At 42.8% G+C, this 12,817-nt stretch overlaps 2 protein-coding genes across 2 annotated transcripts; one reads left to right on the forward strand and one right to left on the reverse strand.

The window, feature by feature from the left end:
• Positions 1-1,005: 1,005 nt before the first annotated feature.
• On the forward strand, positions 1,006-1,538 carry PHALS_14289 (uncharacterized protein; the record flags this gene model as incomplete). Its single annotated transcript, XM_024730072.1, has 3 exons — positions 1,006-1,152; positions 1,211-1,454; positions 1,519-1,538. The coding sequence occupies 3 exons, from the start codon at positions 1,006-1,008 to the stop codon at positions 1,536-1,538; spliced, it is 411 nt and encodes a 136-aa protein (XP_024580385.1).
• A 403-nt stretch (positions 1,539-1,941) lies between these two features.
• On the reverse strand, positions 1,942-4,414 carry PHALS_14290 (U4/U6.U5 snRNP associated protein; the record flags this gene model as incomplete). Its single annotated transcript, XM_024730073.1, has 4 exons — positions 1,942-1,978; positions 2,038-2,165; positions 2,224-2,289; positions 2,354-4,414. 4 exons carry the CDS (start codon positions 4,412-4,414, stop codon positions 1,942-1,944), a joined length of 2,292 nt encoding a protein of 763 aa, XP_024580386.1.
• Positions 4,415-12,817: the final 8,403 nt, after the last annotated feature.

A 12,817-nucleotide genomic window follows, 5' to 3' on the forward strand; every position in this document is an offset into this window, starting at 1 on the left:
TTAGATCAATAACAAAGCTTTGTAATGACTTCTACCCCTTCTAGTTGCCTTAATCTTGTTGATGCTTTTCATAATTACACATCGGTTCAACATTATTGTCAATAAATACAGGTTAGAGTCGGAGTGACCGATTCAATGTCTCGGTATCTGACTGACATCTTCACAATTGAAGACACCTCCTCTTCCCTTTTTTATCTGTGATCTACATGCACCACATTTTTTTGAGTAAGGAAAGCTAATCAACATAGCTCATTGGAATCTAAGTTATCTTTGTCCTGTGCCTTACGCATGGACAATCAATTTATATCAATAAGTACACTTCAAAACGCCGAAGGATGAGCTTAAATAGCTCGCAACAAATTTACATGACAAAGTGGATGATGTTACAACATAGCACGTGCATCAGGCGACGCTTTGAAAATAGGTGCAGATTGACCAGAAACTTAGTGTTATCTACCAAACACATTACACACGTAAGACCTATAGTACGTCATAAAATATTGGAAAATAGTGGCAATATCTCTCATTTATTAAACTAATCTACAGGGTTAATTCTGTATACGTTTGTCTGTATAAAGTAAAAAACACTGTAATTAAACCAATCTCTTATTCTTTCTATTTCTCAGCGAGAGCCAGTAAAGCCGATAGCATTCTAACCACATATCCTCTCAACTTTCGGTGTCATCATGAAGTATGTGATACGTCTTATCTTCCTCATACCAAGAGTCCACGATGTTCTTTTTTAATGGGTCAAAATTTAAGGAACCAGATGGTATACATTTTAATCAACTGAATCTTCAGTGACGACTTCGAAAGGATTCCAAAAATACAGCACCTGAGTTGCTATGCAGCTGGGATAAGGACAAGAATCCCGTGAAAATGACTACCGGAATGGCTTCAATGACATATTGTCTTCTTGACCATTTGACCGGATCTGTGATTGACGCACGTTGACTGAAATTTTCTTCTTATTCTTAAGAATAGCCACAAGTAAACAAGTTCGAAATGGCTCAAGACGATACTTCTAAACTTCATGTCCTCCCTGCCTTTGTGCCGTTCTTTTGGTCGTTTGTTGGCATTGGAATCGTACTCTTCATCTACTCGATAAAATACGCAAAGAAATATTGTACGACTGCAGCCTTCCTCCTCACGGTGCGTCTCTTATGAATGCTATTTCGATCATATTTCTAATCATTGACAAGACATGTAGCCATTCATTTGTATCAGTCTTATCTTTGACAATGTCATTATGGCTACAACAGGCATCGATCGACGATGTACCAGTACTCAAGCCATGTTAGCGTTCCATGCATGTATCACTCCTATGTTGTTATTAGTGTATTATGAATTGGCGTATTTGGTACACAAGCACAAATCAGTAAATTTCTGTGGAATCTCGTTTGAAAGTGATCATCGAGAATGTCGAAGCATTGGGACAAATACAAGAGCAAGAGGTACATTAGGTCGTCGTCGATGGTTACTATCGACGTGTTTACGCTTCATGGTGTGGCTTCTTAGCTTTGGGTTACTCATTTTAAACCTTTTAATTGCATACCACTGGACAAATACAATGATGCCTGAAGTAACAAGTTTCTATCATCTTCAAGGAGATAATGTTGCTCATACAATCTGTGCAATTTTACCGGCACTTGTACTCGTCATATTATCTCTATATGTTGGAATGAAATTGTGGAATTATGGTTCTCATTACTCGTATATGGTTCATGCGACGTGCTTAAATCCATGGATCTGGATGCTTCTTGGGGCTCTTGCTCTATTGATTGGATATATCATGCCATCACCTCTTTACGCAGTATCTTCAAATGCTGGAGAACTAGTCATGATGGGTACAATTGTACGGATGTTTCGTGAAGTACATCATGATATGCAACAAGCTCTTGAATTTCATGAATTTATTGATCCTGAACGTGCTGCACGGAGTCAACAAGTCCAAACTTTCGGTCCTCCAAATCTTTGTCTAAGTAAAAGTATTAGTCATAATAAAATGGCACACGAACACACTTCTGGATACATTACCGTCTCAACGCCAAAAGCAGCAGAACCATCCACTTCATTTGCCAATCGATTACATACTGATCACAGCATTTCATCAAGTACAAACACTGCGTTTCTTTCTGTTGTAGTTGCACAAGAATCAATCGATTCTTTACATTCATAGCCATATAAGGGTAATCAAACATAATGAGAATGAAACGAACTCACTTGTTTACACTCCACTCGAAAGAACCACATGTGCTTCTTTCGTATGTTGTTGTTTCTTTTCAAGTACTTTCATCATTTTACTACTTCCTTCTCCTGACAACAGCTTTTGAGCTTTTAATTCTTCTTTCACTTGTCGCAATCGCTTTTCTTTCTTTCTCTTGCCTGGTTCATGACCATGAAATTTATACGAAAGCATTCGAAAAGCTTCTTTTTTCGTTAATAAACGTCCAAATTCATCGCGATAGTCAAGTTTTACACCATTTTTTATTCGTAAATCAGCATCAAATGTACGATCTCGTACATCATTAGCTCGACCAGCTTGTCGTTCAATTCGTGTTTGTTTTAAATCACCAGTTTGACGAAGAAGTGCTAACGTTGCAGCCATTCCTGCTCCAACCAATGGTTCTTCTTCTCCCCATACTTCATTCTCTTTTCTCTCCTCGTCCTCATCATCACTTTCTTTTGGCTTTTCACTTTGACCCTTTTGACGTGTTTCAATATTTGATCCATTGAAACTCATCGACTTCTCGGCTTCAGCTTGGAATTGAGCTGCACGCTTTTCCATTGCATCACGTAAACGTGTTTCAAAGTCCGTGGCTTCGTTAAATACAACAGCATTTTCTGTAAGATTCCCACCACCAAACACTTGACCAATTTGTTTGTGTTCACTACCATCAAGTGTATTGTCGGAAGTGTTAAGAGATGACACTCGGTTTTCTTCGTGACAAATTCTTTGACTAACAAGCTCTGCAATTCGTTCTTCACTTGTAAGAACTACAGGTTTTACTTTCTCTTTTGTCAATTGTCGAACACGAGCAAGTGACGCACCAAGTTCTCGTTCCATTTCCATAGCATCATCCATCAATTCATTTTCATCCATTCGACGTCGTTTAAGCTTTTGACTTGATTTCGAATTAGCAGCTAATGCTTCAGCTGCTACTGCATTCGCTTTCTCACGTGCATCTTGAAATCGTTGTAGTTTATCCACATCCACCTCATCTTTCTTATCATTTTGTTTTCGTTTTCCACGATCATTCGATCCAATGAGATTCGTCTTCATGGCTTCAGATTCCAATTGCGCCACCAAATCACGACTTTCAATCTCGTCATCATCTTTCTCTTTCAATAAAACTTCCATGTCATCATCCAACACTGTTTTATGACGACGCAACGTTTTTTTCTTTCGTTTTTTAATACTTTTGGAACGTTTTGCAAACTGTGTTGCCATTTCATCTTTCGTATAATAGTCTTCAACTCGTTTCATTCGATTCATCGATAATGAAATCACAGCCACTTCATTCTCTTCCGGTATATTTTCCTTCACAACACTTTGTGACTCTCCAAATGCATTTAATTGAAACTTTCGACTTGCTTCAACTTCTCGCGCTTCTTCATCTTCATCATATTGTGTTAAAATCTTTGTAATCTTCCTCTTTCGTCTACTATTCACTTCAAGAAATTCTTCATCATCATATGCAGAATAAACTGGTAAAGCTGCACGTTTTGTTCGCTCTTCACGATCTTTTCGTCGCTCTCTCTCACTCATTTCAACATTTACTAACACATCATCGTGTTCATTTAATTCTTTGCCATCTTCTAATATTTCTTGATCTTTTAATGTTAAAATCACATCTTTTCCATCTTGAAATTCATCCATAGCATGGCCAACAGTCATTCCAGCTAATGCTTGAGCATCATATCGTTCCTTTTCAACACTTTCACTTGCTTTTTCCTTCTTTTCTCGCTTCCGAGACTCTTTCACCCACTTTAAAGCATCATGAAGTGGAGTTTCACCCGAATTTTGAGCTTTCCATGTCGCTTGTAATTGTTCTCCAAGTGATTCACCCTGAAGTTTTTGGGTTAATTCACGTCGAGTTTTCGAGTGCTGTACCTTCCTTTGTATCTCCTTTTGCTCTCGTTCCATTTCATATTGTTTCAATGTTGTTTGAACATTTACAATTGCTTGTTCTTTCTTTGAGAGACCGAGAACAAGTGGTTTTAATCCCAAGGAACGACGTAATTCATTTGTTTCCTCAATACTTAGTGTTATCTCCTTCTTTTCGGAAGACGCGGGAAGAACATCGTGATGTTGATTACGACGAGATGATGAGTCATGATGACCACGACGAGATGAGGACGAGCCGCCGTGACGACGAGAACGAACGGGAGATTGACTGCGACTACGTGCCATTAAGGGGGAATTATGGTAGAACCGGTAAGATCTCGGTATGGTATGAAAGTGATTTGAACAATTTGATTTGTTTGAAAAGGGAACAATGCAACGTAAAAGCAAAGATGGAATTTATATAGGAGAGTTGGGGAAAAGAAGGTTGTCGTTGTAGTGAATTGATTCATGTCGTCATATCTACTTGATTCACGTAGACTTGTTTCACTTTGTAGCACTTGTAGTCGATCCAACGACCAAGTCGTGAGGACTATCGACTCTGTGAAAATGAAACACGATGTGTTCGATTACCTGTCTCAAAAAGCTACACTCCTCGATAAAGATATGTATGTTGTTTATATCGAAGAGATTAACGACGGCTGGCCCAAAGAGCAGCAGAAGCGATAATTGCTTCCTGAAAGTAGTCATCAGCAATTAAAGCGCGCTAATTAATCACTTTCTGGAGTGCCTGATTCGGGCGTCGCCGGGGAAATAAATGACACCCATCGCGAGTCCGCCAATATTGGGTGGCCAGCACTTTTAGGAAGGTGGGATAGCCATGTATGGGTCGTGCTTCAGAAGAAGCGACAGCACGTCGCTTCACTGGCAGCGACCAAGCTTGGAGGCCGCGCGCGAAAATGAGATCAACGTGCTATATCGCTGTATAAAGGCATTTCCCGCTTTGGTGGGATTTAAAGTAGCATATGTCGTTGGTATTGTCACCGCCTACCGAGGCGTTTAAGTAGTTGTCCACCTGTCCAGCCGTAGAGACCATTTGAGTAAGAAAACATTGTTTCGGATAAAAGATTATTAATCACCGCAATGTTATGGGGCCTTCTTCTAGCGAAGGCGAGTTAGAATACGCATGGAAATTCACCAAGTAGTTTTGCGCTGAGACCTTCCGCGCCCATGCTACTTTTATCAAGGAAACAATTGGTGCCATATTAAATGCAGTGACAGCTTTCCTGCCACGAAGGCAAATAATTAGATCTCTAAGAAAGCGTCAGAGGTGTCATTTTATTTCTTAGCCGCGTTGAAGAAAATTAAAGCGAGCTCGTGCCTACCAAGCGGGTCCGTACTATTTGCAGATATTTCATCTGTGATCGTACAAATCACTGTGCCATGTGCTCCCCGTTCACTCTCGGTTGGAAGATATTCAAGCTCAGGCTTCCTCAGAGAGTCTCCCGGCAATCTAGAGGGAGAAATTGGGTCTCGGTTCTAGAGGGAAAAGTTGGGTCTCTGTAGGCACAGCGCAGTCTATTGGGTAAAGATTACTTTATATAGGCAAATCAACGGCTCCTAGCTTTTGAAAAGGCTACTTTCTGGAGAAAAAAAAGAGGTGGGCTCGCAGCATAGGGTTCGTGTTTGTTTACGTCACGGTCACGAGCTTTGTGAAGCTGTAAAGGGTCCTAACAGACTCAGGAGTGCTATCATTAATGTACGATGCTCGACAATCAAACGCAGAAGACGCCAAGGCATTGAATATGTCAAATACAAATATATTATCCGTATGTCTTCCAACGAAAACTACTTTGAAAGTGTCGAAGGCTTTAATACGTTTTCATGCAAAGTATGAGGACTTTGAGAACGTGAAATGCTGTCTCTTCCTAGACCTAGACACAAAGTATGACCTTATTTCAGGTATGGCGTATTAAAACGCCACCATTAACGGATCGACTTAATATTAATAAAAGGTGCTGCGCATTTCTAGCCCGGGAATGCTTTTGCCAATCATATCCTCGTGAGTAGTTCGCCCAGATCGTCACTTAAGGTCGCAGCAAGGTGCTGAAGAGTATATTTTCGGTCCACGTCAGGTGCTTCACGCTCACGCTTCTTTAAGCTGCTAATGATAATGCGCCGTTCAGGCGAAAGTGGTGACCGTGACACGAACGCGCAGGTTCACTAGGTGTATTTATAAATATACTACTTAGAGCTTTTACGAGGAAACAGAAGCGCTTTAGGCGCGGGTACAAAGCCGCGATAGCAGGATATTGAATGTTCGAAAGCGACAGCAATGATACTGCTTGTTGCCTCTGGCAAGGATTGAATGACAGAAGCGGTAGTCAGCGATGGCTAAGACCAAAAATAGCGGAAGTTGTTGTGGTCTCCAGATGGTGTCTTTGGTAGAGGTGAAGCACATATGCAAGTAGATATCTCTTGTTATAGAGCCAGTGGAGTTAGAATGCAACTGTAGACTGAATGCCAGTATAAAGTTCAGGCCCTGGAGTAAATAAGGATGATATATCCTTGTCTTGATGTAATGTTACTTCAAATTCAGTACTTTCGTGTACTGTGTCTGTGCGGAACTGGATATATACATGATTCTAGCGAAAATATTTTTGTTTGTTAACGGAAAGACACCGATAGTTCCAGGGGTTGTGTGTACTTTCTCACAGCTTCCGGCAAAGCTCTTATTTAGCTAATGGAACTTCCCCCAGTATGTGTGAAGAAGTGTTCAATCAGCACGGCTAGCACCATAAAGGGAGCTAATCTATCCACCGTGATAGGCGAGTCCGTCAATGAGATGACTCGCTGAGAATCGAGTGCGATGAGAGGGAAAGCCAACTTGAAAAACTGTTCTATTTTATCTTCTGTTTGAAAATCTCAATTCGTGGTGACAAGATATCTCACCACATGTATTGCCGCTGGATCGGGGAGTGCGTCATAAATTGACTTGGTACCCGATATCAAATATTGCCTCATATGGCGATGGCCCTTGCCAAGAGAACAATAGGCGCTTTCTTCAGTGCGATACTCGAAGTCAATTTGGTTAAAGAGAGTAGATCTCCCATCTTGGTGCCAGCGATCTGTGTTGGAAATGCTTGCGGTAAATGACGAATTGTACATCTTACAATAGGCTTAATGCAGCCATGATTCGGTGAAATCGCCAATTTTTTGTTAGAATGTGCCGCAAGACAGCAGGGTCGGTTGCAGTTTAATCATTTACAGTGTCTGGCTGATGGTATCGTCAACTACCCATGAGGAACAGCAAAATTCCTCTCGGTGCGGTGAGTACTCCGAGCTGGATACTCTAAGAAAAGGCCTTTCACACCAAAGGATCTATTCAATGGATCAGCGACGTTCAACCATCTGGTGATACAGCTTCCATGGTGTTCTTCAACGATAGTTGTGCAGAGGGCTAAAAGTCAGATGTGGAATATCCTATTGAACCCTTGCGAGCAGCGCTATAGTGTATGCGCATCAATTTGCTGCTTAACGAAAATAGAGAAGTGTGTTTTTGACGCCGACGAGATCCTTCTACTCGATATTTTCATTGAGAAGAATGAACTGTAAATCAGGAAAGTTGGCGCTGAGTCGAAAACTTTTCACTCAATTCCGTGCCTCACGCGAAAGATTGCTTCCATGAAGTTATACTGCTCCCTAAATTTGCGCCTGACGCAATATATTACAGGTCAATTTTGTAACGCACTTTCCGAATGGGAGTAGTATGCATTATTGGTCTCTTGTCACCATATCACGAATTCTTGACGATACATTATCGCATATTTTGCAATATGTGCTTTGCAAGTGCTCTAAGGGACAAAGGCAGGCTCATCTATTACATATAATGGAACGAGCTCTTCATCCGATATTAACCGTACCGATTTTGAGTGATATCATCGTCTTGAAATTTCTCGCGCAGATACCTCGGGAAACGTTCCAGCTACAGAAGAGCTTATATTAGAGTTGAGGGGATAGTTACAGTCCCTAAGACAGCCTGGGTAATTCAAGATTTTTTGTCTCAAATTTGTAAAGCTTCACTGCTGTCACGCGGTAGTGGTTTCTGCCACAGCTGGCATACAATCTGGTGACCGCGCTATACGATCGCTTCTATCTGTATCGATCTAAGGTTGCGGCTCATTACTGCTTATGTCTTTTGATCTGAGCTTGAGGCAACAAACAATGGATTTGCTATTGACTTCGGACAATCCCATATTTTTCTTGATAGCCATCATATCTTCGTGCCCGCAAGAAAAGCGCCTCTGTAATCTATTAGAATTGAATTCACTATTCACAAAGATTGACCGGGAGAGAAGTGCGTGGCAACTATTTCTTCGGGTTTTAGCCTGTTCACTGCTCTCTCTATCCAACCACGCCATGTATGGGGTACAAACATATTTCGAGTTCAGGTTTATATTGAGACAAAATTTTGCGCTGTCAGAGTCCTTAAGCTTCGCCTGAACATATATAGAACTAGTTTATCTGTCACAAGACGGCACACCAGTTATTATATTACGCAAGGAGATCACCTCCAGGATTGCCTCAACTAAGCGTCTGTGGCAGTACAACCCACACCACAGTGAAGTCACTTCTGCTAAGCGCCAAGCCTTATGATGGCAGACTAAAAAAGGTCAGAACACTTAGTTTGAAAAGTGGGACTGCTGTCGCTCAATATGCAATACATTATTGCATAAGCGGTGGGTGCCGCATCGAGTTCGAAGTAAAACTTGCGTGCCACAAATACTAGATGAGTTGCCGAAAGTGAGAGCTTAATTAGCACGCCAGAGCGGATGTACCATAATGAAGAGGATAAAGGAGGTCTCTTGACGGCCGATCAGCTTTGTTGTTCTTGCTTTTGCTTTATTTGTAAAAGATACGAATCATTGTGTAACGCGTTCTCCCTTTGCTCTTAGCCGAAGGCTTGAATGATTAGGTTTCTACACGGGGTCGCGACGTGAAAATTTCGGTCCCAGTAGAAGGAGGGCGGATATCTATCACCGTCACAGGCTTTGGAAAGCCGTCAAAATCCGGATAAATTCTGGAGCTTTGTGCAATTATATTTGACGCGCGCCTGTGGAATACAGAAGACAACATTCAGCAATCACTATAACTGTCTGTGTTAAACAGATGCGATAATATCAATCAAATAAACATCTGCATGTCAAATACAAATACAGTATCCGTGCGCTTTCAAGATAATAATAACCACTTTCGGACCTTGGACCGCCAATCATGCTGTCTCCTCGGTTTTAGCTAAAGACAGAAGCATTTTTGCCTATTTTGTTGTTCAGAGAATAGATGAATAATGCTTCTTTCAGACTTGGTAGTCGCTGAATGGTAAGTGCCACCAGCTTGCTATGCACCTCGCATAAATACGCGTTAATTACTATGTTAAGTAAGGCACAGAAGATAGAGTTTGGTAGGAGCTAATGAGGCTCTAGTAATTTACTTTTTATTCTGCGCTGCGAGTAAGAAGATATCGTTAAGGGTTGTGAGCCCAAACGCTTCCAAGCCCAACGCGATACGAGAAATACAACATGTAACAGTTCAATGCCCGGATGGGGCTAGCCAGAAAGGGGACTGCAAAGACTTCTAGATGCCATGAAGCCAGATGATGCAGTGCGCGGTGAGACGGAGGAGTGGAAGGCCGCCGACATGAGAAGGCTAGCTGTTGTGGCCCAACTACTAAGTCTAATCTACCAATCGATGATGCGTGACACGGTGTCTGCAAATGACGGATGCAAAACGCAGCACACTTTCTTTGTGAAGCAGCCACTTACTAACCGTGTGCAATTGAGGAACAAGCTGCATGAATTTTCGCTAGGCTCGGGAGCAGATGTGATGAAGCACATCAGAAGTTTGATGATCTGTGTTTGCGATGGGCTGTGGCAGGCGAGGTCGTGTGAGAGAACAAGAAACTGGTCGTTTTACTTGGAAGTTAACCCTAGGAGTACGATGTAATGATTTGTGTTTTCGAGGCGCATGGGAAGATGAGGTTGCTGGACGCGAAGAATAAGCTACGCCGTGTGTTCGAGTTGGCCAAGAAAAGATAGATGAAAGAGCAAACATGACAGGATATCATGCGCGAGCAAGGTGGTTGAGCTGGCTGTAGTGCTACAGTGTGGCGGAGGCTACAATGGTGTTCATGGACAGCACCAGAAGAAGAACCAGACCAACATTTCGTGGATACTGCTTTAAGTGCAATGAGTACGGTCACAAGCGTGACGACTGTCCTGAGTTGAAATATTTGAGAGATAAATTTGTTTTTACGGCCACAACGGACGAGAGCTTAACTGTTGCTCGATACATAGTGAAGCGAGCAGATGGACATTGTAGAGTATCATGAGTTGAAGATACCAATCAGCATCATCGTGGCTGGCGGAAAGCAATTGTAACGGAATTACACGTGCCCTTGTGGGAATGGGCTCGACAAGATTGGGCGACCGTACATAGGTGTGTGTTACACAGCTAGTGTAATAACACGGCTACACCGTAACAGAAGCCACCACGTGGCAGGATTGCCATATTGATTAGGTTTTGCTATAATCATTAGGTATTACTATATCTGTTAGGAAAAGCTTGGGTTTTAGATATTGGTGGCTCTGCTGCAACTAAAACAATTACATACAATTTCAATTTTGAACAGAAGTGTTCGTTTGCCTTCGTCATTGGAGGTAGCGGATTGCGATCCGCTACACTGGTATTGATTCTTGGAAAAACGTAAGATCGGTGACCTTAACTTAGCTTTCTCTAAGCAAATGGCTACGGCAGCCCCGTTGCAGCAATTGCTAGCAGAAGAAAATGGAGTGGTGCGTTTTGTTGTGGAGGAGCGCAAACGATCAAGTTGATGGAGATGTGAATATGTCCTAACTGGATAGGAAGCTGGTGTCCGTTCCGGTGTTGACGGACCATGGCATTGTCGTGCAGTTTAAATGCGATCGACGACGCTAGTGGTGGATGAAGAAGTGCTAGACGTAATTCATCGGGTTGATATCATCTCGTTTTTACTGTAGCTGAAGGAAGAACAAGTCGCCCATGCAGGTGCTATACTGCGTGGAGATAGAACGTTATGGCACGCCCGACTGGGGCCTTTTCCGTATTGAAGGTGCAAGCTGTTGCGAAGATAAGTGATGGACTGCCTGTTTTTCAACATAAAGAAGACAACGTCATCGTTAATTGTGGTGGTTGTGCCCAAGGTAAGATGACGAGATGTCCGTTCGCACAAACTTCCGACAGTATAGTCTAGACTAGGAGCCTTCTGGAAGTCGTTACACAGATGTAATGGTCCCAATGAAGCTCAAATCGACAGGTGGAGCCTTGTACGTGCTCACGTTTATCGAAAACTTAGTTAGATGCATCTTCGTGTATCTGCTTTCTTTGAGAACACAAGTCTGTGATCGCTTACGCAAGCTCAAAGAAAATCAAACTGGCTACAGGAACCTTGTGTTCGTAGCTATAACGTTGAAGATTACACCAATGCGAATTTCAGTTAATTTTGTACCACCAACGGCATCGTGCATCAAACAAGTGCTCCGTATTCAGAACGGATTGGCGGCGAGAATGAACCACACGCTAACTGAACGATGATGTATCCCATAGACGTGGTGCGACACTGGTGGGGAGAGGCCGTGATAACAGCTGCTCATGTATTTAATCGTATCCCGAATACTGCGCGACGCGACAAGGCTCCAATCGAAGTTCTTACCAACACGCAGCACTCACTCGAAAAGTTTCGGGTATCTGGATTTACCGGCTACGTGCATCTCGACAAGCGTATGAGGACGAATTGAGACGCGAGGTCGCACCGCTGCATCTTCTTGGGATATGCTGGCGGCTTGAAGACATACCGAGTCTGGGAACTCGACAACAAGAGACTGGTCAAAACGCACGATGACGCTGCATAAGCAGCCACCTGCTCATTATCACGATGTTGTTGTCGTTGATAGTGGAGAGTCAAGCGAAGTATGCGCTCGAAGACGACGACGATGAGTTGAGGCGTCGACATGTGCGGGTACATCCACTACCACAGACTTGGAGATCGATGGAGCGGGAGATGAACTTACGCGTCTGAATCTGAATAGCTCTGTTGTTTCAGCTGCCAAAGTTTTGCTTGAGGGGGGATCCTCGAGTGTTTCTCGCGCTGTCGCTGACACTACACGCTCAAGCGAAATTTCTTGAAAATTTCTTCTGAACGGGAATTTTGATCTGGTCAGCTCAACAGTTCTAGAGCTATCTTGACCGGACAAGTGCCGCTGTTACCTGCCCCTCTCGCAACATCAAAGTTCCAGTACAACCCAGGCGAGTAACTTTCGGTGATGATTGCGTGGTGTTAAGCGGTGGATCAAGGTCTAAGCGTGGACTTAGTGCTAAACAGACTCGGCTATTGACCAACAAGTTTTCTTTTTGCCTATGATTGCACATGCACCTCATATGGCCTCCCAAGACGATGGTGTGATCGGTGAACCGGACCCCAAAAGCCCTCAGCTTGATAAGTACAAGATTGCATTAGCAGCCACACAACTTCCCGGGAGCTATGCAATAGCGATGGCATCACCCGAAGCCAAACGGTGGAAAGACACTATTTGCAAAGAACATAGGGCACACATTCGCAATCACACTTATATTTACAAGCGCCCTTATGATGCACGAGTTGTCGGGTGCAGGTGGGTATTTGCACACAAATTCGGTGGGAACGGCAACAATGTCCGC

Source organism: Plasmopara halstedii, assembly GCF_900000015.1.
Source record: "Plasmopara halstedii genome assembly, contig: Scaffold_816, whole genome shotgun sequence".
NCBI classification, from domain to species: domain Eukaryota; phylum Oomycota; class Peronosporomycetes; order Peronosporales; family Peronosporaceae; genus Plasmopara; species Plasmopara halstedii.